General features: G+C 35.2%; 1 protein-coding gene across 1 annotated transcript; it reads right to left on the bottom strand.

Moving 5' to 3' along the window:
• Positions 1–6,516: 6,516 nt before the first annotated feature.
• Positions 6,517–9,622, bottom strand: LOC112008639 (protein S-acyltransferase 8). The gene is made up of 3 exons (XM_024040970.2): positions 9,288–9,622; positions 8,934–9,167; positions 6,517–7,366 (listed from the first exon to the last, which is right to left on the bottom strand). Exons 1-3 carry the CDS (start codon positions 9,387–9,389, stop codon positions 6,854–6,856), a joined length of 849 nt encoding a protein of 282 aa, XP_023896738.2. The 5' UTR covers positions 9,390–9,622; the 3' UTR covers positions 6,517–6,853.
• Positions 9,623–27,824: the final 18,202 nt, after the last annotated feature.

Raw genomic sequence — 27,824 nt, 5'->3', positions numbered from 1 at the left:
TTTATCACATAAGTTAATAAATAAATATTAATACAAAGTAATTATTCTAAATTAATTTCACAAAAATATTTAGATTTGATTAAAATATATATTAATTAAGAAAAAAAATAGGATAACTTATGAAAGTATATATTTATCCTATTTTTTCTTAAATAATATATATTTTAATCATATCTAAATATTTGCGTAAATTTAATTTAGAATAATGACTTTGTATTAGTTCGGTACAAATGGCTATCGGGAAAAGTCAAAAAATAATTAAATTTTTTTTTTTTAAAGTACAACAAAGTAACAAGGAAATCGTGTGGGTTGATTATTTGATGTTATAAGTTCTATTTAAAAATGATGCGATGCCTAATTAATAGGTTCATAGAAGCAGTTGTAAACCGGTGGAAAAAAGAATAAAGAATAAAGAATAAAAGTTGAAAAAGAATACAAGTAAATGCTAAAGATACTATGTGTTTTATTGCATAAGACTAACAAATTGATGTAACAATAAACGTAATTGGTGAGCTTCAACCATGTTATAAATGAATATTTAACTTACCAATTGTGATTGATGACATATAAGTTTATAAGCTATAAAAGTTGAAGTACGCTTAGCGCTCCTTAAAAAGATAAGTTGTAAATGTGTTTATTAACAATGCCTTAAGTGCTTTCTATTAGCCAACCAAGAAAATTATTAGGTATTCTTGGAATATCATAAATGTGTACTCTTTCTTCTCACATAAATGTGGGGTCTTGCCATGAATTTAATTAGTTGGACCCACTATTCATGTGAGAGGAGGAAGTACGTATTTATGATACTCCAGGAGTACACAATAATTTTCCAACCAATATAGGGAGCTTAAAAAAAAAAAAGGGTGAAACAACCTTAATTTAGAAATTAATATAAATAAATCAATATTATATTAACTAATAGAGGGGGGCCTTCAACGATTTTCTAAGTTGTCTATATAGTTAAACCGACCTTGGATGGTAGGCTAATTTGAGAATTTTGTACAGTTTTGTTATGTCTATCGCTTCATTGTTTCTATTCTTATAACCACATTATACCACAAGGAAGGTGTTGATATTTGTCTAAATTTGAGCGATCTTTCTTTTTTTTTTTTTTGAGAAAGGAGCGATCTTTGAAATATCATATATTATATTATATAATAAATGTTGGGTTTAAAAGTCATGTTTGCTCAAATAGGTACCATACTTAATTGACAAGTGGATGAACCAAATTGCAGTAATTTTTCAGATAAGAACAATAGATTAATTGTTCTTATCTCTTTTTTCTTTTTCTTTTTTTCTTTTTTTTTTTTAATTTTTATTTTTTCATTTTTCTCTACTGCTTAATCAATTCTTTGGATAGACGCAAAAGCTTATTTATTAATACCAACCTTTTTCTTTCTTTCTTTACTTTTTTGATTTTTGCATTTTATTGATATGAACTTTTTTTTTTCTTTTTTAACTCTTCATCTTTTATTTTTTTTCTTTTTTCTTTTAAGCGTGACAAATTTCAATCATAATATACCTCCTTTATTGTCAATAATTCTTCTTCTCTTATAACCTAACTAATTTTTGAACTAATCTTATTTTTATAATAATTTCACCTTTTATATTAGAGTTTAACTAAAACTCTACTTGAAACTAGAGTACTATGTTTATTTCAATGAAAACCTTATGAGAATATAATTTTTCGAATTTTCTTATGTTTGGTAGTATCAAAAAAATGGGTATGGTTTTTAGAGATTATTTTTCTCTAAAATTTTCCAGAAAACAATTTTATCTCACACTAAGCTAAATAAGGAAAGTCAAGAAATAGTTTTCCAACTCATTTTTAGAATTGCCACCAAACATAGTATAATGAGATATTTTAAAAAAAAAAAAAAACATTTTGAAAAATACATTAACGTCAAAACAAACGGAGCAAGTTTAACTAAAACTATACCCTCTTTTATACTTACCACTCTAAACTACACTTTATCCGCTAGACTATACCACATTTTATATTTATCTCCTTAAACTATGAGAGTGCGCACTCCCCCCCTTAGACTATCACTCGTGTAATACATTGAACATCATCCCATAGATAGTAGTTTAGGAAAGTAGGTGTGTATTTTCTTAGTTTATGAGAGTAAATGTAAAAAGGGTATACTTTAAGGGGTTAAAAGTGTGCATTTTTATAATTTAGGTAAGTCAGTGTAAAAGAGAGTATAGACTAGAGGGTAAGTGTGCATTCTCGTAGTTTAGGGAGGATTCGTGTAAAATGAGGTATAGTTTAAGGGGTTGTGTGGGTTCCTTTTTTTTTGGAAAGTACCCAAGTCCATTGATGACAACAGATCTTGGGCCTCCAAGGATGGATGGTTGGACTGGGTAAGGTTCTCCACGGCCTATTAGGGTCGTTATATGAACCAGTTTGTGTGCAAGTCACATAAAGCTTCTCAAGGCAAAAAAAAGCGATTCCTCCTAAGCAATAAAATATCATTATAAGTGTTTTAGTGTCATAAAATTACACTTTTATTCTTACAAAATAAGTAAAATAATTATTCATAATATTCACAATGAGAAGGAGATTGAAATAGAATATTTAAGGTTTATCTTTTATTATGTGAACATTTAAAAGAGTTCCTTCACTTGGTTCCCCGAGCATGATGTCGTGGTACCCTGAGCATGACATCGTGGTACCCCGAACGAGATGTCGTGATTCCTAGGGATACTAGGCCTGTAATCCATGGAACCCAAAATGCTGATTCTTTGAACTATAAGATATTTCTCCATGCTTAATATGTAATGGAGTTTTGCCTTTTCCCTTTACCTCTATAGGTCCTCCATAAGAATACACTATACAATACACATATCTTCAAATAATTGTTAGTTTTCTTAGATTAAGATATACATTTTAATACATATACACATATGTAAATGAATTTCATGAGAATGATTCAGCTACAAGGATCCTGGCCACAATTCTCATAGACTTAGTGCTTTTGCACAAGACTTGTGGGATTTGGAACTCAAGTCCAAGTAACTTTGCTTGGGCATTGCCTTCCAAGATAGTTAGGTAAGGAGGATTTTGTGGGAGAGAGTGATGTCTGATGTGTGCATGTTTTGGCATATGTTTCTTTGGAGGCTAAGTGATATTTTGAATGATCTTAAGGATATGGGACGAATTCCTCCACCTTGGCTCTCTTATATTGTTCATTTTTCCTTGCTGGGCTATTAAAGCTCTAAAAGTCATCCTTTTGAACCTTTGAACTCTTCCTTTTTCCTTTCATCTGAATCCCCATTTTTCTCCTCCCCCCCACCCCCCACCCCCACCCTTGCTATGCCTTAGTATTCCTTTTATAGTGGACATGGTCTGGTACCCCGAGCGAGGACATCCCTAGTCTGCTGGGTAAAACCATGTCCTCTAGAACCTGAAAAAGTGCATTGGGCAGAGGTTTAACTTATTTAGGCAATTATAACTCAAAAGGGGCATTTGGCTTTAACTATAAATGAAAGATTCCTTCTTGGAAAGTCAAAGGAATGGGTGGGCTACTCAATGCAATGGATGACATTTTTAGTTAAAAATGACAATTGAGAGAAAATTGTGGGGAGGTGTCATGCACATGGGGAAACTGAGTTTTCCATTGATTCATGTATTCCAAGCAAATATATGAACCAAGGGAAACCTTTGGGATCCTTCTTTCACCAGAAACCACTCCCTTACTGACCAAACTACTTCTCCCTTACTATCCACTCGGGATCCTACGGGCTTGGACTATGGATTACAAAGATAATACCTAGTTTTGCTGGATTTTTAATGGCTTTTTGCTGGAAATCTAAACATACATCTTGGTTTTCTCATGTGTTAGCCAAGATTCTCTTCTCAAGGCTTCAAAAGGACACATCAAGGTCTTAGGGCCTTGATGTTCTTCTTGCTGCATATCCTCTGGCCTGACCAAGTCTAGGTCCTCTTCTTTTCTTTTCTTTCTTATTATTATTATTATTATTTCTTTCTTTTTCCTTCTTTTTTGGACTTTGGGCCTTCATGGTCCTTCCGAAGTTCATGAATTTGGCCTTCTTTTGTTAAGGCCTATGGTATTTCCTTACTTTTCTTGGAATGAGCTTTCTTGTCAAATTTTGATCATCAACAGGGGTTAAAGTGTAATTTCTCCATTTTTTAAAAAAAAATAACATATAATATAACCAATTCTCAAGTATAATATTACCTAATGAGTATTATACATGAACTATAAAGATTAATTTTCACGAAATATTTTCATATGAACTTATAATGTATATTTTCATATGAACTTTGTTGATGCCTATTTTGGCAAAATGGCCCAATGGCAAAAGAAGCCCAACAATATGAAAAAAGTATGAGGAAATAAAATAGCAAAATAAAAACCAGTGAACCCAAATAGCAGGAATAATGGTCCATGAGCTCACAAAATAACAAAGTGGCTCCAAAGAAAGCAAACGGGCCAAAGAAGCCCCAAAGAATGAATTAGCAAGCCCATGAGAATCATGAGAAATAGAAAGAAAGCAAATAAAACGGGCCAGAGGAGCCCAAAGAAAGGAATTGATAAATGAGATTGGTTTGAAGGCCAATAAACCCAAAGAAAAAGGATATGGCAATTGGGCCAGGAGAGCCCAAAGAATTTAGCAAGAGCCAATGAGAATGTAAAAAAGAAAGAAAGAACGAAATGGGCCGAGGATGCCCAAGGAATAAGATGGGCCGGGGAAGCCTAAGATGTTGTGTAAACTGGTCCAACAAGAGTGTTGGGCAGTAAAAAAAAAAGGACTAAAGGAGGAGTAACCCAAGGAACTGGGATGGCAAGTACTTCAGCCCACAGGCCTAAAAGAAGTCCAGCAAAAAAAGTTGAATGATATCATGGCAAAAACAATGCAATGGCATGGCAAGAACACCAGCCAGCCCACGAACAAGGAATGAAAGGAAACATGGACCGAATTAAAGAAGAAGAAACCCACACCCAAGAAATGTGTAGCCCAAGGAAGGAATAAGACACAGAGAATGAAGACTCAATGACTCATCCACATCACAAGAGTTAAACAAACAGTAGAACGTGCAGGAGAGTGATAAGAGTAAAAAGCATACACCAGTAGGCTACCAACTTCTCTCCCTCTCAATAGCCCACTCTTTAGTAAGTTAGAAATTTGAGATTAAGCCACTTAGGTCCATTCTCCAAAGTGAGTAATTTCCATTGCAGGATTCCCTTATGAGATTACCCACATTAAAGATTAGTTCCCTTCTTGGACTTGAATTTGCCAACGAGTCAAGTTTAGCAAACTAATCCCCTTCCTTCTTTTGTTATGATTGATCAGGGACTAATGCTATTTTCTTGTTATTAGCTCACTCCTGTCATAATTACATTATCGTATTTTCCTTTCATAAAATTGTTTTAGCATTTTCATCATCAGTAGTGCGTGCTTTAGTTAAAACATTTTAGTTATCACCATGGACACGTGACTTCACCAAGATTCCTACCAAGGGTTCTAACTTGTGCACAAGCTGGCCTAAGATGAGTTTCAATTAAACTTGTCCTAACTCTCCTAATCCCAAAATCATTGAGCCTTAGTATGGCAAGAGGAATGTAGTCCAGTAAATAAAAAGGCCCACCATAAACTTTTAATGTATTTGCACATCATGCAACACATACGTTTATTATGCCTAAAAGATGATTTTGTAGATTAAGTATTAAATAACGTTCGATTCACATGAAATTTGAAATATTTGTTAATGTTTGTTAACAATATAAAGAACATATAATTTAATTGTGAGATTTTAAACATTTTAATTTATTTATTTGATAATATAACATTGCTTAAAATTACACTCTATAACTTAATTATGGCCTAATATTTTTTAGGAAATATTTTTCATCCATAATAATAATAATAATAATGAGCAAAAGAGTACCAAGACTTATAAAAATGCCTATTAGTAGCAAAATCCCACAATAACCATTAGTTGACGGCCTTTATTTTATTTTTTATTTTTTTTGGATGGGGACATTTTCTTCGTCGATTATGCCCCAAGCGTTCTAGACTTCTAGCTCCGGGAGCTTCATAGTGTAATGCGGTGTTCAAAGGTCACCATTCAAACACAACTCGATCTTCACTCTGAATATTCCATCGCTTCACTTTTTATACAAACAAAATCATATTGTTTGTTAAATATTCTGAGCATATAGCACAAGAAAATTCAAGTGACTGACTACAACGTTTAAAAAATTCCATTAAAAGAACTGAAAAAAATTAACTGCATTGTAAATCTTTCAAAAATCCCCTTCGCTCCACTCCACCTGTGTGTGCGCATGTGAGTTTGTGAACAATTTTTATGTGGCCTGTTAATACTAGGACCATACCAGCGTAGATATCACTTCTCTGTAAACCTTGGTCCAGTCCAATTTTTAAAACCATGAATCCCCACCGTTAAATTTTTCAGTGAAAATTCAAGAATGGCCGGCTTATATATTGAACAGCTAAATTGGGAGTATAGCTTTGAAGGCAGTGGGTTAATTTACACAAAGAATAAAGCCAGCACTAGCAATTGGATCCAAAGTAGCAGTATATAATAACAATATATAACAAAAGAATAAAACGGGAAATTGGCAAAAGACACTAATCTCCTGATCTCTCAGACAATTACACACATTTCTATGCTTTCTAAAAAAATAGAAGAGCTATAGCTAGCATCTCATTAAAAGGAAGTAATATAAGTTTTATACCTGAAAGATGAGTAAATTGAACTCCCCTTGGCATAATTGCATCACTGTCACCGTCCTCCCAGACAAGGGAAAGAACATCATCAAAGTAATCACCCATCACGCTAAGAACAAATAAACAAATCTCCCTATCACTGACGTGCTTCCTTTGGAGTGACATAACTTCTGCTTTCAGTGACATTGGAGTTGGCAAAGACATCTGGTGCAATTTCCCAGCTCCCACTCCTTCTTCCCCAACTTGAGTGGCGAGCATCAGCTCGAATGGTGGGGGCTCGATGATCCGAACCCAAAACAGAATCAGCATCTGAGGTATTATGGGGAGGTCCATTGCTACCTCTGCTGCGTATGTCCTCATCAATTTCATCAATATTACGACGCTGAGAGATCTTCAATAGGTCTTCACCAATCTCTAGATCATCTTCTACCTTCGGACGTGGATCAGCACCTAAATCATCTGCTGATACTCCTTCCCGAGGGGCAGGCGAAGGGGGAGGCCTTTGCACCTCTTCTTGAACAAAAGCCCGGAAGTTGTTCCTTGAGGGCTTCACCTTTGTGCAAAATACCTCAAGAAAATTTTTCAAACAACCCCGGTCATAAACATTGATCCTATTGTCAGCTCTGTACCGGAAATTTTCATAGGTCGTCTGAAAAAAGACAAGTTGTATCAATCTAGCTGATAAGGAAGGAAATTTACATGGTAAACAATGCTGGCGATCTTTCATTTTCAGGGAAATAATAATGATCAAAAAGCTAAAACGCTGTAAAACCCTATGCAGCTTTCCCTGTACCATGGCCTACATACAAAGAAGCATGAATACATACATGAACGTTATACTACACAACACGGTGACATGGTTATCCTTGAAAAACTAGGAAATGACATGGCGGAGACATGGAAACTAATATATATATATATATATATATAAAACCAAAGAATTAATGATAGGATCTTTTGACAAAACTTAAACATTTCAAAGGATGAGGACCATTATGAAACATTGGGCAAAGGTTAAGAACTAAATGTGTAATTAAACCCTTAAAAAAACAAATAAATTGCTACAGTCAAAAGAACGAAGACAGAAATTTCAGGGACCATTAGCTAACGTTGCTTTTTAGATCTTTGTTTGATTGGTCTTGTGTAAGGCTTTACCTATAATAATTCCATTTTTTTTTTAATATAAGTAACAAAAATCTAACTCATAATTTGAATTTATAGATTTGCTACACTTTTGTGCCAAGAACCTTTTGGCTCCAACTAGTTGGCACCTCTTGGTGTTTCCAACAGAGAAATCCAGGGTTTAAATTCCCCTCCTCCCCTGTTGTAACTATCTAATTATCAAAAGATTTGCTACACTTTTGTCATTATACCTCCTACTTAGTAATTAAGGCTTCGAGTGCATTATCATGTAAATAAAGTAGTCTTTTCCCCCGATAATATATTATTACTTATCACCAAAAAAATAAAGAAAAAGAGGACCACCACCCATTCACATAAAATACTAAAAAAGAGAGTAAAAATTAATAAGGAACAAAGACTGAAGAGACTGCCAAGTAACATCATCACACTGGACTGAGAGTGAGAGTGCCGATAAGCTTTGAGCGATGCCAATCTGAATAGACAGAGTGCTAGACAGACGATCTAAAAAGCCAATCTACGTGGCTCGACTTCTGAACTGTCAATTGGGGAGGGAGGGAGTGGGGAAAGAGAGATTTGGGACTGGAGACTGAAAAAAAAACTTGATCCATGGTCAATCTAAATAGCGATTTGAGAGAGGTTGACGTTTTCCTTTTTTTTCCAATTATTTTGGTCATTGTGTCACATAACCCATCCTATTAAGCCAACTCAATATTAGGAACCTCTCCCACAAGCACCAATTCAGACTTGTCCAAGCTTATTTTCAATCCCGACACCGTCTCAAACTAGAGAAGCACCAAGCTAACAATCAAAAGTTGATCAAGATCAGCATCACAAAGAATCAGAGTATCATCAGCAAAGAGAAGATGAGACATGATAAAAGTGTCACGTAACCCATCCTATTAAGCCAATCCAGAATCAGACCACATGGCAGTGGCTATCCCATTCATACTAAGCCAATCCTAATATAAAACTGGAATTGACAGCAAATCATCAAGCTAGGAGCACAAATAAACCAAAAGAGAAGTCAGTAAAAAATAAAGCTAGAACCACAAATTTACAAAAAGAGAACTGACCTGGTTTGTGCCTATAAGGTACAAATGGAAGCCAGTTAGTCCCCCAACAAACCACAGAGAGATGAAACAATAGGCCATTAGTATCACAGATGCAGGAGATTCTTTCATTGCTTTCCAAACTGTGCCCTGATCATCATCCATCAGAACCTTGATGTACAGAGCTGACATGGCAAAGACGTAGATGCAAAGAAGAGTTGCTGAAGAAACAAACATAAAGAAGTAACGATAGTTGCGCTGCACGTAGACAGAGGTAAGACATAATATTAATGGCAACACAAAAGCACCCAGAAACAGTAACAGGGAGAGTACATATGTCATAACAATAGATTTTTATTTCCATGGTAAACAACATACCAATCCAATGCATTGGCCCACCCAAGGGCAATGGTGGTCAAAACGCTCCACACAATTGTTGCAAATGGAGCAATGGGAGCAACGAGGAGGTCGATATAACATGCAAGTATCACAATACTTCACCCTCACAGTAAGGCCATTGACTAATACTTCTTTTGTTCGAGGGAATTGAAGGCTTGGCGTTTGTCGTCCTCCCCCAACATCAACCGACACTGAAGAGTCATAACGAAACTCTTCCTCTGGTGGATGTGAATTACGTGGAATTATACCCGGATCCCGGGCTGAAGTAAGAAAAAGAAGCACCAAGACCTATCAACATCAACTAAGGGATTAAAAATAATGTCAAACCTAGGAGATCAAAATGAGGGAATTACTATAGGAACCCATCCAGAAGATATTTCATAACGAACAACAATAATAATAAAATGAAAAACATTTCAGGGGGTAAGGCCATCGCTATAACTCTTCAAGCTGTAAATTCAATTGGTACGTATCTATCTTATTATGAAAAAACTTAAACTTGTATGCGTATCCTCCCCCCCACCACCCCCCCCTTTATTATTAAAAAAAAAAACATAACCATGAATTTGTGAAATGTACGTGGTTCTAAGTTCCTGGCAAAGTGATCCTAACCCATACAAGCAGCACTTTTTTTTCATGAGGTTAATTTTGATGTCTGATGATCCATCTTGAGCCTGGCTTGGTTTGTTACTGTTTTTAACAGTTTTGTTTAACTATTAGCAATTTTTCTATCTTGCCATTCCCATTATATATGTGATAAATCTTCAATAGCTAGGCTAAGAGGTTACACAAGAATTTGTTTTTTCTTTTTAGGGGGGTTGGGGGAAAGACCTATACCATGTATGTCTTTGAATGATATGGTAAATTGTTAAGTGGCAATGGAATTCCTACTTTCTTTTTTACTATGTCGTTTTTGGTTTCATGTCCTTTGCTCATGATGTAGTCTTTCTTAATAAATTTTCCTTATTTAGCACAAAAAAACCTTGTCTACCATATTGACACTGCTTTTAATTGAATTGTGATAACAGAGATGATATTTCCTTTTCTCTCTCTCGCTCTCTCTCTCTCAACATCCTATTGCATTATGCTTTCAGTCTATTTTGCATTTCACTCTTTTATCATCCTCTTTTTGCAGAAATTCATCCTTGGTGGGAGGTTGATATTTGGGCCAGATGCCAGATCACTGCTTGTTACATTATTGCTGGTTATTGTCCCTATTGTCATCTTTTGTGCATTTGTTGCAAGGCATCTTCGGCATGAGTTTTTAAATAATAATGTGGGATATGCAATTCTGGTGGTAGCAATTGTCTTTACTATCTTTGTAAGTCCTCTTAATCTCTTATTTACTTGGCACTCAATATCTACTTATTATCATGTGATTATATGCTTTGGTATTTATCCTTCCTTTTGTCATCATTACCCAGCACCTAAAGTCTTAGATTTTCATTCTAATATTTTGACTGAGACTACATGACAAATCCCATTATTTTTGGGTTAGGGCTTCCCCTAGATGTTTGTCTATTAGGTTATCATATGTTACTTCTCTTTAGAAGTTAGAACATATTAAATTTGTTGTAACAACGGAAGTTTTGATACCAGTTTGTTGGAATTGGGGTTAGTGGAAGTGGATTCATATGAACAAGAGATTAAACACATGGAATCCAATCTTGGAGAAGATGGAAAGGAGATTAGCATGTTGGAAGAAGATATATTTATCAAAAGGGGGCAGAATCACCTTAATCTCACAGGTCACAAGTCTACCAACTTATTTTCTTTCTTTATCTCCTCTTACTGTTAGCATTGCTAATAGTTTTGAGAAAACACAACGGGACTTTCTCTTGAGTGGTTTAGGAGAGGAGTTTTAAGTTTCATTTGGTTAATTGGAAGATGGTTTGCAAACCACTTCAATATGGGGCCTGGGCATTAGAAACTTTGAATGATTTAACCATGCTTTGATGGGGATGTGGCTTTGGCACTGTACCACAGAAAAGGACACTATGGAGAACAGGAGTAGATACTAAATATGGGATAGAATGGGGTGGTTGGTGTCCAGGATGACTAATGGACCTTAAGGTGTGGGCCTATGGAGACAACTGTAACAGGTGGGACTGGGAGAGATTTTCTACTTCCATTAGGTTCGGAGATGGTGCTATTGCATTCTTTTTGAATTTTCTCTACTCCAAACTAGAAGGGATGGAGAAGACTGCATATGCTGGACCTACTAGGAGCATCATTTTTGCAGTGAAAGCCCATTATTAGGCTCTTTCTAATGGCCTTCCACATTTCTTCCCTAGAAAAGTATTTGGAGGGTGAAGGTTCACACAGTAGCTTTTTTTATGTGGACAGCTGCCAGCGTAAGATTCTCACAATGGGTAATATTTGGAAATGAAATATTTGTATTGTAGAGTGGTGTTGCATGTACAAGAAAAGTGGGGAGTTCGTAGATCATGTGCTCCTTCATTGTGAGTTTGCATGTCATCTTTGGTCACTGGTGTTTTGTTTGTTCGTATTTCACTGGGTTATTCCTGAAAGGGTGTGGGATTTGCTGGCTTGTTGGAAAGGGAGCTTTGGTAGTCACCAAAGTGCTGATTTATGGGGAGCAGTTGCTTTATGCATCATGTGGACCATTTGGAGAGAATGCAGCTGACATATATTTGAAGAGGTTGAACACATTGTTGGATTTGAAATTTTTCTTATGTACTACGTAGGATTGGATGGCCACCGCATGTATGATTGGGTTTATTTTCTTATGTGCTTTGTAGCTGCCTTAGTGTACTGCCCGTGTGGATGGGGTGTATTGATTTTCTTTATTTTCAACAAAATTTAACTTTTTTTCTTTTAAAAAGGAAACATTGTTTACATGTTTTGGCCAGCTCTATGCCTACATTCATGAGCAGTGCCAACTAACCTTAAGTATCAATAGTATGACTTGCAACCATGCTCAATATACTCTCAAACTGTAGTTACAAAAGTTCAAAACCTATCACAAACACAAATTAATCCAAATCCAAGACACCTACAACAAACGCCAAATTCTTACGTACTTGACACTTTCACTAACCCAAAACATCACTACACCTAGTGGTGTTCTCACCCAAACAAAAAAACTCTTTAACTTTCAACCTTTGACAAGGACTATCAAACTGCTTCTTTGGTACAAATAAACTTTACTTCCACGCCAAAAAGACCCAAACTAGGTTAAAATAGGATTATGAGACAATTTCTGACATATAAATCCCAAACCCAAAGTATGAGATCTCAAGCACTACCCTTAGTAGACACGCATCATGTGGTTGATTAGGTGATCATGCACAGTTTTCATAAGCCATTGTGTTTAAGTTTCTCAAGCTTTTATATCTGTTCCTTCTCTCCTTAAGTTTTTTCTTGCGAAGTGTTTTCCTTGTAAATTTTAATGCAAAAATAGCAAAATCTGTTGTTCCCACCTATATCTTGGAATGTAAGCATAATAGTTGAGTTGAAACCATCTTTTACTGGTTTCTAACCTTCTACTTGCATATTTATGGGGAGAAAGAAAAGAAAATAGGCAAAGAGAGGAAAAAAGGGGGGGGGGGGGGGGGGGGGGGGGGGGGGNATAGGTGAATAGTACAGTTCCAAATTTGGAAAAGTATGAATGAAATGCTATAATTTTTTTTTTATCCTCTCTCTCTCTCTCTCTCTCTTTCTCTCTCTCTCGTGTTGCCTCTCAGCTTCTCTCTTTCTCACCTCTATTCCTCTCTCACCCTCAAACACCACCGCTGCCAATCTCCCCCAGCCATGTTTGATCTCACTAGTTGTCGTAAAGTCTGCCTTGAGGCCAATCTCACCCACAGATTCATCTCAATTTGTTTTTGTTTTTGTTTTAGGGTTTTATTTTGGAAGTTTTGGGTGGTGGTGGCAGCTAATGAGTTGTGGGTGGTGGAGAGTTTATAGTGGTGGTGTGGTGGCTGCAAGTTCTGTGTGCGGTGGTGGGTTGATTTTAAAGTTTTATTATGATAGTTTTGAGTGGTTTTTGTTGGTTGTGGCGATTGTGGTTGGTTGGTGGCTGCTGCCCATTGGGTGGTGGCTGTTGGTTGTGGTAGTAATGGTTGGTTGAGTTAATATAATTTTAATGTATTGTATATATTATTTTAATGTATTGAATTATAGAATAAAACAAGTGATGTAGAGTGTATTGTAAAATGATGTGTTAAAAAAAAAAGTAATAACTTTTTGATGTGTAAAAATAGCATTTTTATTATTATTTGATGCTAGTTCTCTTAAGGGGGTTATTACCAAATCTTAGACCATGGTCACCCTTATTTAGCCTTGTCTTCCCGGACTCAAAAGTCTCTTTGCTTGTGTATGGTACGCGCTACATGGAATGCTGTTGTGATGCACATCAGTCTTTGTTGGACTACTATGACTAAAATAGGGCAAAACCTTGCTAGATTTTTGTCATGAAAATCTGGTTCGGGTAATGTGTGACTGAGGGGAAACAAACCTAGAACAAGCTGAAGCTAGAATGAATATAAGCCGCAATAAGACAGACTGCATTAGGTGTAGAGTTTTGCATCCTCGAGATAATAAGACTTTTTTTTTTTTTTTTGGATGAATGAGATAATAAGATATAAATCATATGGGCCTAAATTAATAACATGTACGATTGTGATGCCAACAACACCACCTTCCTAAAATGGCAAAATGCATTTTTAAAGAAAAAGAGATACAAGCTAATAAATTTTTTTTTTTGTTTTGTAGCTAGGAGGAAGTCATAAAAAGAAAGTGGTTACTCTTTTATACAGAAATTTATCCTGATATTGCTAGCAATTAGCAAAAGCATGAATGGGTTTTTTTTTTTTTTTTTTTTTTTTTTTTTTTTTTGGGGAGAAAAAAAAGCATGAATGGGTTGAACTATCTGGAAGTGATTAATTAATATACAAAACATAACATTGAAACTAGTAGTATAGAGTAGACAATAGGAAAGGAATAATATTTGCTTACACGCAGGCAGCAAACACCATCTGTACCTGTAGAACGAATGCCTAGTTGAGGTATCTTTCAAAAGAATCTCGCAGAGTCCCAGTCGAGCTAGGCTGGCCTGTTAATTTTCTTTTTCCACCTGGAAATTTAAAATAAAAAGCAAGGGTGCTTTTTTTTTTTTTTTTTGGGGAACTGTGGTCTATGTTAGACCAAAAATCATTCATTCATTGATTCCTCCATTATATCCAGAAAGAAAGCGTACTACCAGCCGAGAACCAATCTGACGTTGCCACGTCCGCAATTTTGATGACGTGGCAAGAAAACAAAAGTGAACTAGGGGGTAAATTAGACCATTTGGGAGAATTTTACTGATTCACTCAATCAAAATCTCACTTTGTTTAAAGTGACGTGAGGAAAAGAAGAGGTGAACTGGTCCATGGAATTTCGTTTACTTGTATATCCGTGGTGTATTATAAGATTTTCCTTTTCGCCTACAATTTACAAATACTAATAAACAGTCCCACTACTTCCACGAAAAAAGAAAAGAGAAAAAAAGCACATTTGCAAAACAAAATTCCACACTCAAACGAGATTTCAATTATCAACGCCTCTCTTTCTTTTCAAAACCCTTAATAATAGTGTTTTGAGTGAGTGCGCCCCCAAAATCAAAATCAAAATAAAAAATCAGTGTGGATTTTCATTTGGGGTTTGTGTGTGTGTGTGTGTGTGAGAGAGAGAGAGAGAGAGTATTCAAATGAGAGTGAAATGAACAGCCACAAGTTCCAAGTCTTTGACTCCGTTCCTGCGTGAGTGTAAAAGTAAGTAAAGTAACTAAGTAAGTACAGAGCTTTGTGCGATTCTCTCATGGCAAAGCGCGTGTACGAAGCCTGGAAAGGAAGTAATGTAAGCCCAATTTTTTTACTTCTCAATTTGAAAAACCGATGCATGCTTCTATTTTTGCTCTAGATTTGCTGGGCTTTTGTTTGAATGAATCTGAAAAAATTGTGGGTTTTGAATGATTTTGTGATTTGTTTGGTTATCCGTCTGCCAATTAGGTTTTTAGGTTAATTTGACTTAATTTCCCTGTCTTTTTTTGTTTGTTTGTTTGCTTTATTTATAAATTGTTAGCTTTTTTTTTTTGGGGTTTCTGGATTTATGAAACGATGAACTCATGTCTTATTCTTAGCTGAGTGGGGTTTTTGCTATCTGGGTCTTGAGTTGAGTTGTGGTAATAATGGAAGAACTTGGAACTATAATTCAGCAATATTTTATTTTTAATATTTCATACACCTTCTCGTATAAAATGAGTGTAGCTGATTGATAATGCTAAGACAGGTAATTTGAAACACGAGGAAAGATAGGATTCAAAATGAGGAAAGTTGCTTAAATTTACAGGTGACCACCTATTTGATGAAAAGTTGGTTTGGTCATGTTCAAAGGAGAGAGATTGATGTACCCGTGAGTTATATGAATTAATTCTAGTTGAGGGAACGGAAGAAGGTAGAAAAAGACAAAAAAATAACATTAGTAGGAGTCGTAAAAAAAGACATGTTAATTAAGGAAGTAATTGAGTATGACTCCAAAAAAAAAATAGAGTGATGGAAAAGAATACAAATGGCTGACCACGGCTAATCTACTGAGGATCCAAAGTTGATCCTACAATTTGGGATCAAGGTTTTCTTCTTGTTGTTACACATTATTATCAAACTATTGGAGGTGCTAGTGTTGGTTTGGAGAAAGAGGTTGTTGAACATGAAAATCATTGAAGATACTTATTTTTTGACTGATTTTCTTTTGTTGATTTTTTGTACAATGTGATATGGGCTCAAGTGGGGTTTTGTGGTCAAATTACACAATTATGTGATATACTTTTTTTTTTTTTTGACAAGTAAGAATGATATATATATGAAAGGCTACTCTATGCTAGAAAAGCATAGAGCAAACCCAAAAATTACAAGAAGAAGAAAACAAAGAAAAAACATAAAAGAAAACAAGCAACAAATTAATTACAAAAGAGAAAGAGAGCTAAGAAAAGAAGGGAGAGAATCACTAGTCATGAGTCCCCAAGCCGAGACCAATCTTTAGAGTTCCACTAAAAGAAGCTAGCCTGATCATCGGAACCATCCAAATCCTAAAAAGTCCGCCGATTCCGTTCCTTCAAAATACATCATAGGATGCACAATGGAACTAAATTCCAAATCTGAGACGAATGCTTCCCCAACCAATCCCACTAGCCAAAAAGCAAATCTAGGATCGATCTAGGTATGACCCACGACAATCCAAAAGTTATAAAAACAAAGCTCCACAACCAATAAGCCATCTCACAATGAAGAAGTAAGTGGTCTACCGTCTCCCCACAGTGTCGGCACATAATGCACCAGTCCACAAAATCCAATCCCCTCAACCTCAAGTTATCACCCGTTAGGATCTTATTCCAAGCTACACACCAAACGAAAAAAGAAACTCGCCTAGGGGCCTTTATTCTCCATATACCTTTCCAAGGAAAGACAACTGAGGGAGAATCCCGCAACTTGTTATAATACGACCGGATGTCAAAATCCCCATTAGGCTTCAACTTCCATCTCATCCGGTCTCCAACATCCATTGGAGGAGTATTGGCTCCCAATATACGGAGAAAATGCAGCCCTTATGTCATATACTCTCTGCTTGGTTGTTTAAAAAATGGAGGAAATGAATTGGAAGCCATATTTTAAGTATTATGTTTATTATTCTAAAGTCAAATAGTTGTTATCTGGAGTTACAACTAATGAAGTTGCAATTTTTTTAAATACTTATTAAAAAATGTTTACTTTGTCTCTCAGTAAGACATATGTTTGCTTATTTTTGCATTTACAAAGATGTTCAATTAGAAAACTATATAGTGAAGTAAGTAATTTGTTTGTTTATCCAATTGTATTTGTTGGTGCTAAGTATGCTAGAGGAAATTTCTACTTCTGCACAGGTTGTTATACTTCTTACTTTATATTAAAATATTAAATTAGAATAGGCTTGGGCAGGTATTTTACAACTTAGAATGACAGTATTTCTACTGAAAGTCATTGCAATTTTTATTGGGCAAGAATTAAACCGAACTATGCTAGGATACATGGCATGCAATGTGGCAGTTAAGGCTGATGGGTTGGGTCCCTACTTAGATTATAGCTACCAAATCATAGAGTCTGTTCATGTTTGCTTAGTGTGCTTTGGACACAAGCTTTCTGTGGTTTTGATACCAATTTTGATGTAGGATTTAAATCAGCACTAAATTGGGATTCTTGATTAGTTCTTGAAGGATTATTGAATGGGGTTTGATATTTAAGGGTCTATCGCACTTCAGTAGGAGAAGAAAATTGCACCTTCAAAGCTTGAAATAAGCTGTCTGATTTTTGTTAGATTAGGACTTCTAATTAACAAAGAAAAGTAATTAAGATCTTCTAAACAAAATAGAAAATGGACTGATAGTTTTTTGAGGTCCCATAGCCGATTCCACAATTATGGTACCAAAGGCTTGGTTGTTGTCATAACTCATAAACCAAATAGAAAATGGGCTTAAAAATAATATTCGTGGGTGATGCAGCATGGGGTTGCAAGAGTAAGAAACAAAGGCAAACAGAACAACCTTAGGCTTCATCACTTAGACCTAGAATGACCATCAAACTAAATTAAACATCTTCAATTTTCATTCATCAAATTCGCATTGTCAAAAAAATTATCTGGAGCCTTTAAGTAAAGGCTATAACCTATGATCAATTTCATGAAATAATTAGCTAGTAATCAATCACATTAAGTATAATTATGGAAAATTTAAATAAGGTCTAATCAATTTATCATGCTCAGGCTCAGTGGGTGGTGGCCTCTATTGTCCAACCATGTGATTGGTGGCCTGCATCTGGCGCCCACACCATTGGCCTTTGGAACTGCCCATTAAGGCCCGTTCCAGAAAATCTGGAAATTACCAAACTACCCCTAGTTAGTAGAACTTTATAAAAACCAAACCAACAATTTTCCAACCTACGGAAACTTAATGCTAAGACTCAATAACTATTAAAGTAGCTTATGAAAGATGTCAAGAAGTTCACACATTGAAACTAGACCAACAACCTAGAATGTATTGGTATATGATTTTGTTTTTTCTTGATCTCTTTGTTGGCTGCATTAATTAACTTTTACAATCTGATGAAGTATGTGTTGTAAGGAAAATGAAGCTGCATGGTATGGAATCTATGGATTGTGCTACTGTGGCTAGAATGGTTGGCACAAGAGTTAGGCTAAGATATGCCAACAATTCTAGCAGTTGGAATGGGTGTATGGCAGAGTACAATGGAAGAAGTAGAGAGTATTAGTTATATTTTATGCATAGCAGTTCTTAGATGTTCTTATCTAAGATCTGCTAACTCTTTATGACTTGAGTTGACTATTGAGTTCTTGTGTTGTTGGATTCAATCCTATTTATTATTATTCATTCAATTTTTTTTCATGTTTTTAATTAAAAAAAAAAATTGTTCAATGATAGATAATAAACTTTATTAATAATTAAGAAAGCAAGTACACTGGATGTATACTAGCGACATAATAAGCTAAATTTTAAAATTACAGATATCAATAAGCTTAGATAAATTAGAAAAGGAAAACATCCCTGGAGCTATCATCCACTCAGGAAGCGTCTTCATAAAAGAGCTTTTAGCTCCAACATGTTCTGCTCACTCCCATCAAACCTTCTTGTATTTCTTTCCCTTCAAATACACCACATCAAACAGTGAGCAATAGCCTTCCAGATTTCAATGCACTGATGATGCTCAAAACGGCGTTGCCAACAATCCAATAAATCAACAACCCTTCTTGGCATCACCCACTGAATTCCGAAGAGAGTGAAAACCATGTCCCACAATTCTCTAGCCATAGTAAAGTGCAACAACAAATGCTTCATTGTCTCCTCGGCCCTCTTTCGCATACAACACCAACTTACCAAAATTATCTTACACTTTCTCAAATTCTCCACTGTCAGAATGTTCCCCAGGAAGCCACCCATATTAAAAAGACACTTTAGATGGGACTTTTGGCTTCCATATACTTCTCCAAGGGAATCTGTTACCTCGCGATGGAGTTAATGATTTATGATTAGATCGAACCTCAAAATCCTTCTGAAAAGATGGCTTCCAGTAAAGCTTGTCCATGCCAACACCAGCTGCCTTACCAGAGTATAGAGTGTCCAAAAAAATCGATAGAGATTCCAACTCCCAATCCTGAACAGCCCAAATAAAATTCATATCCCAGAAAGTCGAATTATTTCTTTGCCTCATGTGGTCTGCGACAAAGGCGCCTCTATCACTAGATACAGTTTAGGAAAAGACTCCTTAAGAGACATGTCCCCACACCGCACATCCAGCCAAAATTTGACTCTGGTACCATCTCCAAAGCCCATATGGCCCATTGGAAAGTTTTGTTCACCAACCCCTTCCATAGAACCATACTTCACTTCCACAACCTGTCTCATTAATGACTCCCTCTCCAATCCAAATCTCCAAAGCCATTTCCCCAAAAAGCATCACTACAGACTCTTAACTTTTCTTACTGTCAGCCTACCATTTTGATAAGGCTTGCTTATTTATTTATTTTGATAGGCAAGAAAAATTTTATTAAGAGAAAACTACTTCATTTGAAAAATGAAGTAGCCAGAAAAAATATGTACGGACAACAAAAGGAAAACAAAAAGTTATGTACAAGAAGAAAGGGAATCTAAAAACAGCGGAATGGATTGCACATTTTATCCCAGCTAATCAAGTGAAATTTGGGATCCCCCATTCTGATGCAGAGTTTAATTTGAGCTTTCAATTTCTTACTTGAAAATCTGTTACTGCTATTTATTTATTTATTATTATTATTTTTCAATTTTGTGAATCTGCTATTGTTTGAACTTTGTAGCTTGAAGTGAGTTGCAATCTTACCATGCAGCTTTCTATTGGTCCTCAATTACTCTATGCCTTTTTAATTTAGGAACAGTAAACCTGATATTTGACACACAGTGTATATCATTCTTACTTGTCAAAAAAAAAAAAAAGTATATCACATAATTGTGTAATTTGACCACAAAACCCCACTTGAGCCCATATCACATTGTACAAAAAATCAACAAAAGAAAATCAGTCAAAAAATAAGTATCTTCAATGATTTTCATGTTCAACAACCTCTTTCTCCAAACCAACACTAGCACCTCCAATAGTTTGATAATAATGTGTAACAACAAGAAGAAAACCTTGATCCCAAATTGTAGGATCAACTTTGGATCCTCAGTAGATTAGCCGTGGTCAGCCATTTGTATTCTTTTCCATCACTCTATTTTTTTTTTGGAGTCATACTCAATTACTTCCTTAATTAACATGTCTTTTTTTACGACTCCTACTAATGTTATTTTTTTGTCTTTTTCTACCTTCTTCCGTTCCCTCAACTAGAATTAATTCATATAACTCACGGGTACATCAATCTCTCTCCTTTGAACATGACCAAACCAACTTTTCATCAAATAGGTGGTCACCTGTAAATTTAAGCAACTTTCCTCATTTTGAATCCTATCTTTCCTCGTGTTTCAAATTACCTGTCTTAGCATTATCAATCAGCTACACTCATTTTATACGAGAAGGTGTATGAAATATTAAAAATAAAATATTGCTGAATTATAGTTCCAAGTTCTTCCATTATTACCACAACTCAACTCAAGACCCAGATAGCAAAAACCCCACTCAGCTAAGAATAAGACATGAGTTCATCGTTTCATAAATCCAGAAACCCCAAAAAAAAAAAGCTAACAATTTATAAATAAAGCAAACAAACAAACAAAAAAAGACAGGGAAATTAAGTCAAATTAACCTAAAAACCTAATTGGCAGACGGATAACCAAACAAATCACAAAATCATTCAAAACCCACAATTTTTTCAGATTCATTCAAACAAAAGCCCAGCAAATCTAGAGCAAAAATAGAAGCATGCATCGGTTTTTCAAATTGAGAAGTAAAAAAATTGGGCTTACATTACTTCCTTTCCAGGCTTCGTACACGCGCTTTGCCATGAGAGAATCGCACAAAGCTCTGTACTTACTTAGTTACTTTACTTACTTTTACACTCACGCAGGAACGGAGTCAAAGACTTGGAACTTGTGGCTGTTCATTTCACTCTCATTTGAATACTCTCTCTCTCTCTCTCTCACACACACACACACACACAAACCCCAAATGAAAATCCACACTGATTTTTTATTTTGATTTTGATTTTGGGGGCGCACTCACTCAAAACACTATTATTAAGGGTTTTGAAAAGAAAGAGAGGCGTTGATAATTGAAATCTCGTTTGAGTGTGGAATTTTGTTTTGCAAATGTGCTTTTTTTCTCTTTTCTTTTTTCGTGGAAGTAGTGGGACTGTTTATTAGTATTTGTAAATTGTAGGCGAAAAGGAAAATCTTATAATACACCACGGATATACAAGTAAACGAAATTCCATGGACCAGTTCACCTCTTCTTTTCCTCACGTCACTTTAAACAAAGTGAGATTTTGATTGAGTGAATCAGTAAAATTCTCCCAAATGGTCTAATTTACCCCCTAGTTCACTTTTGTTTTCTTGCCACGTCATCAAAATTGCGGACGTGGCAACGTCAGATTGGTTCTCGGCTGGTAGTACGCTTTCTTTCTGGATATAATGGAGGAATCAATGAATGAATGATTTTTGGTCTAACATAGACCACAGTTCCCCAAAAAAAAAAAAAAAAAGCCACCCTTGCTTTTTATTTTAAATTTCCAGGTGGAAAAAGAAAATTAACAGGCCAGCCTAGCTCGACTGGGACTCTGCGAGATTCTTTTGAAAGATACCTCAACTAGGCATTCGTTCTACAGGTACAGATGGTGTTTGCTGCCTGCGTGTAAGCAAATATTATTCCTTTCCTATTGTCTACTCTATACTACTAGTTTCAATGTTATGTTTTGTATATTAATTAATCACTTCCAGATAGTTCAACCCATTCATGCTTTTTTTCTCCCCAAAAAAAAAAAAAAAAAAAAAAAAAAAAAAAAACCCATTCATGCTTTTGCTAATTGCTAGCAATATCAGGATAAATTTCTGTATAAAAGAGTAACCACTTTCTTTTTATGACTTCCTCCTAGCTACAAAACAAAAAAAAAAAATTTATTAGCTTGTATCTCTTTTTCCTTAAAAATGCATTTTGCCATTTTAGGAAGGTGGTGTTGTTGGCATCACAATCGTACATGTTATTAATTTAGGCCCATATGATTTATATCTTATTATCTCATTCATCCAAAAAAAAAAAAAAAAAGTCTTATTATCTCGAGGGTGCAAAACTCTACACCTAATGCAGTCTGCCTTATTGCGGCTTATATTCATTCTAGCTTCAGCTTGTTCTAGGTTTGTTTCCCCTCAGTCACACATTACCCGAACCAGATTTTCATGACAAACATCTAGCAGGGTTTTGCCCTATTTTAGTCATAGTAGTCCAACAAAGACTGATGTGCATCACAACAGCATTCCATGTAGCGCGTACCATACACAAGCAAAGAGACTTTTGAGTCCGGGAAGACAAGGCTAAATAAGGGTGACCATGGTCTAAGATTTGGTAATAACCCCCTTAAGAGAACTAGCATCAAATAATAATAAAAATGCTATTTTTACACATCAAAAAGTTATTACTTTTTTTTTTAACACATCATTTTACAATACACTCTACATCACTTGTTTTATTCTATAATTCAATACATTAAAATAATATATACAATACATTAAAATTATATTAACTCAACCAACCATTACTACCACAACCAACAGCCACCACCCAATGGGCAGCAGCCACCAACCAACCACAATCGCCACAACCAACAAAAACCACTCAAAACTATCATAATAAAACTTTAAAATCAACCCACCACCGCACACAGAACTTGCAGCCACCACCACCACCACTATAAACTCTCCACCACCCACAACTCATTAGCTGCCACCACCACCCAAAACTTCCAAAATAAAACCCTAAAACAAAAACAAAAACAAATTGAGATGAATCTGTGGGTGAGATTGGCCTCAAGGCAGACTTTACGACAACTAGTGAGATCAAACATGGCTGGGGGAGATTGGCAGCGGTGGTGTTTGAGGGTGAGAGAGGAATAGAGGTGAGAAAGAGAGAAGCTGAAAGGCAACACGAGAGAGAGAGAAAGAGAGAGAGAGAGAGAGAGAGGATAAAAAAAAAATTATAGCATTTCATTCATACTATTCCAAATTTGGAACTGTACTATTCACCTATTCTAAAAAATTTTGGAATTTGAAACATGTGATGTGGGAGCTTTTTTGGTGTCTAGTGTGTCAAATGTCATTTGGCACACCTGATGCTAATGCTACAATTTTGGAATGTCTCCCCCTCTATACACCACTTGTCTTGTGAGTTTGATGATCCTAATCAAAAAAAGATGTACAATACCTTAGGTTTTTTCACAATATATATGTTTTTCATAAGAAGAATTGTATATTTACTTTAATAGACCCATAACCCCTTGCATGGGTCCGTGGCTTAAGCCAAGTTTACTCGCAAAGGATCTGGTGTCCTAATATTCAAGCCTAGAGGGTTTAAATTTTAAGCCTCTCGGATCAATGTTGCACCTTTTTTTTAACGTAAATTGAAAGATAAATGAGTAATTTACAATGTAAGGGCATTTCAAACATTCTATGGATAATAGTTTAATTAAGAATAAAAAGTCTTAACAATCAAAATGATTTGTCATAGACCTAACCATTTCCAAAAGAATCATATTCCTTCTTTCAACTACACCATTTTGTTGGGGAGTTCCAGGTGCAGTCAATTGAGATACAATCTCATTTTGAGTTAAGTAATCCTTGAAATCCCCAAAAAGGTATTCACTACCTCAATCATATTGAATGACCTTTATGCATTTACCCAATTGATTCACAACTTCAACCCTAAACTCTTTGAATTTTTCAAAAACTTCGGATTTCCATTTCATTAGGTACACATAACCATATCTTGAGTAATCATCCGTAAAAGTAATGAAGTACTTATAACCTTCTTTTGCTTGAGTTGACATAAGACCTCATACATTCGTATGAACTAATTCAAGCAACTCTTGAACTCTTCTACCTTTTACATTAAAAGATCGTTTGATCATTTTACCCTCCAAACAAGATTCACAAACTAAAAATCAAAATCCAATGGTTTTAAAAGTCCATCTTTTATCAGTCTTTGAATTCTGTTTGGATTAATATGACCCAAATGTAAGTACCAAAGATATGCATCATTAGTAGAAGGAAACTTTTTCTTTAATGATTTTACATGAGAGTCATTATCAAATTTAAAATTGTATAATTCATGCTTACCAAGAGTTAAAATATAAAAACCATCCACAGTATTGCCAAAATAGATAAACACTTTATCATTCTTTATTACAACATTGTCTTTTAGGATAACACAATATCCATGCTTACCTAAATAAGTTGCAGAAATTAAATTCTTACGAACATTAGGTACATATAAACACACTTCCAATATTAAAACTTTATAATCAAAGCATAAATTAAACACTCCAACAGCTACAACTGGAATCCTACTCCCATTAGTCAAAGTAAGAAACAATTCTCCTTTATTCAATTTTTTGGTTTCTTGGAACCCCTGCAAAGAATTGCAAATATGCTTAGTACAACTTGAATCCAAACACCAGAAATTCATGAGATTTTGTACTAAACATATTTCAAGAAGGAATGAACATTTCATACCCTTATTTTTGGCAACTCTAAATGACATTTCTCACCACAATGGAAACGTCTTGTGACCACTTGACATATATTGTACTTATATTTGGTATATATATATATATATGTTTGTATGTTATTCACTTATCTTTTCATTTGTTGTTTCTTTTTTCTTTTTATACACATGTTTCTTATTTATTGTATGCAATCTTATATTTCTGTTTCACATTATGATGCTTTGATGAGTTTTGTTTAAAACGTTTCAGAAATAGAGGTTGTCAAAGTTTATTTGCCATAAACTCTCTTCTTGAAAATTTTTTCAAGAGTTTGTGTTAGAATAGATTTTATTATATTCAACAAGTGAATATAAGTTGAGTAATTTATGCCTTCTCTCACATGTTCATCTGTTGTTGTGGTTTTGTCACAAATTGCTAAATGAGGAGATTGTTAGGACATATGTGAATCATGTTAAAAACATATGTTAATATTTTATGTAATTGGCTAATCCTTTGACAAAACGCACTTTACTTGTAATTGGATAAATCTAAGATGTGTTTAATACTCCAAGGAACAAGATTTCAAGTTCAAATATTAAAGTCATTCAAGTATATCCAAGAAACAAGTAAAAAAATGTTACATTTTAAATCTCGACAACTAGCTCGACACTTAGCATCTATGAGATTTAAAAAGCTGTGAAGCCTGGAACTCGATAGCTAGCTCGATAGATACCCTATCTGTCGAAGTTTATGAAAAACAGATTTTCAGTTATGTTTTGCATTCAATCCGTGAGTATGTATTTAAGCTTTCTTTTCTCACAACCCTAAACATATATAAGGATTTATTTAAGGGTCGTCAAAAGTGGCATAGTTGCACGAGTGTGAAGCAAAGTTGTGTTTATGCAAATTGTGACCGGAGACAAAAGTTTCCATAGTTCATTTTTCTATTGAAGAAGTTGTTGTGTTTTTATATCTTAGGGTTTTGTGACCAAGGAGTTTTGTGATCTTCATCGTGTGATGAACTAAAGAGCTTTGCAGCCAACATTTTTTCTCAAGTTGGTGATTAAGTCGCGTATTGGAATTCGCGCATCTATTGGTTAGTCACGTACTGGGAGCTATGCATTGAAAATGAGAGATTGTCACTACAGAATAAGTCCAATTGAGTATTGGAGTAAGGGTTCAACTATAGGACTGTAGGTTGGTTTAAGATACTAAGATTCTTTTACTTGTAACTTAATTAATTTTGTTATTTATTTCTTCCTCCTAAATATTAATTTCCATTCATCATAATTCAGAGTTGTTATATTTTTCTTCTCTTCATTTGCCTTGGTAGAAATAACAATAACAATAACATAAATACTACTCATATGTGTTGTTTGGAACGAGGTAATGTTTTAGCATTTTCAGGAATGTTTAGAGGCTATTTTGTTAGCCTGTTTCCATAACTCAATTATTTGTTTTCATAACTCAATTCTCAAAAATGGTAGGACCTATAGCAAAAAGTCTGTTTGGCTGCACCAATTCTCTGTTTTCATAACTCTGTTTCTATCACTCAATTCTCTAATTTTTGAGTTATGAGTTATGAAAACTGAAAACACATTTTGACTATTTTCAGTTTCCATAACTCATAACTCAATGGCATTTTTGTAATTAAATACACATGAGAGACCCACTAATCATAACTAAGCCGCACCTTTTGACCAAAACAACTCTTCCTTCTTTTCTTTTCTTTTTTTCCTTTCTTCTCCTGGGTTTGGTCTCCCCGTGTTCATCCTCTTTTTTTTTTTCCCCCTTCTTCTCCTGGGTTCGGTCTCCCCTGTTCTTCCCTTTTTTTTCCCCCTTTCTTCTCTTGGGTTCAATCTCCCCTTCCTTCTTCTTTTTTTTTCCCTTTCTTCTCTTAGGTTCAGTCTCCCCTGTTCAAAAAAAAAAAAAAAAAACTTCACTAGGTTTGGGTTCTCTGAACTTTTTTTTTCCCCTCGTTCTTCTTTCAGTTGGTTAAGGTTTGTGGGTATCTAAAAAAAAAAAAAGTTGCACCAGTGACAGATATGGGGCCTACAAACAGTGTGAAAAATATTAAGTGATGAAAATTGAGTGATGGTGCCAAATAGCCTTAGTAATTTAGAGTGATGAGTGATGAAAATTGAGTGATGAAAAAAATGGCGCCAAACAGCCTCTTAAAGGTTCTCATATTTGGTTGCAAATCACACTAGGGAATCAGATGTCAGGGGAGTCTGATTCCCCGCTTTTTGTAAGAATTTTGATTTCCTTTTTAAAATTGGTGGATATCCAGATTCTTAAGCTTAAGATAAATTGTATTTTTTATAAATTGAAAATTTTAACCATTTTCCCTTATTATTTAAGCAATGGAGATAAAACATAAAACAAATAATCAATATCTCTTGATGGTGTAAAGAAAACGCGTTTAGTTTTGTCTCGTCCATATGGGCCGTCCATGACAAAGTACAAAGTAGGGAATGAGGGGCTCTTGCACCCGTCCCTCTTTTACCCATCCTCTTGCACTCGTCCCTCATTCACTCGTCCATTGGGGGACTGGTACTAGCAGCGAATCTCGTCCGTCTTTAGTGATGGACGGACGAGGTTTATCTGATGATGACAAACTCTTCCAAAAGTCAAAAGTTATGTTGTTGCAAACCAAGCCTTCTGTTAACTGTTGAACACAAGTCCCGATGAGGTAACTTCCATGGCAGTTATAGAAGTTATCTCCGAATTCTCCAAACTCTACGACGGTAGAAAAAATAACTGTCAGGCTAACACTATATAAATGCCCGTCTACGTAGAGGTAAAGGA

Source organism: Quercus suber, unplaced genomic scaffold (genome assembly GCF_002906115.3).
Source record: "Quercus suber isolate HL8 unplaced genomic scaffold, Cork oak 2.0 scaffold_14, whole genome shotgun sequence".
Classification (NCBI taxonomy): domain Eukaryota; kingdom Viridiplantae; phylum Streptophyta; class Magnoliopsida; order Fagales; family Fagaceae; genus Quercus; species Quercus suber.
This window is presented reverse-complemented; position numbering and strand designations above follow the sequence as displayed.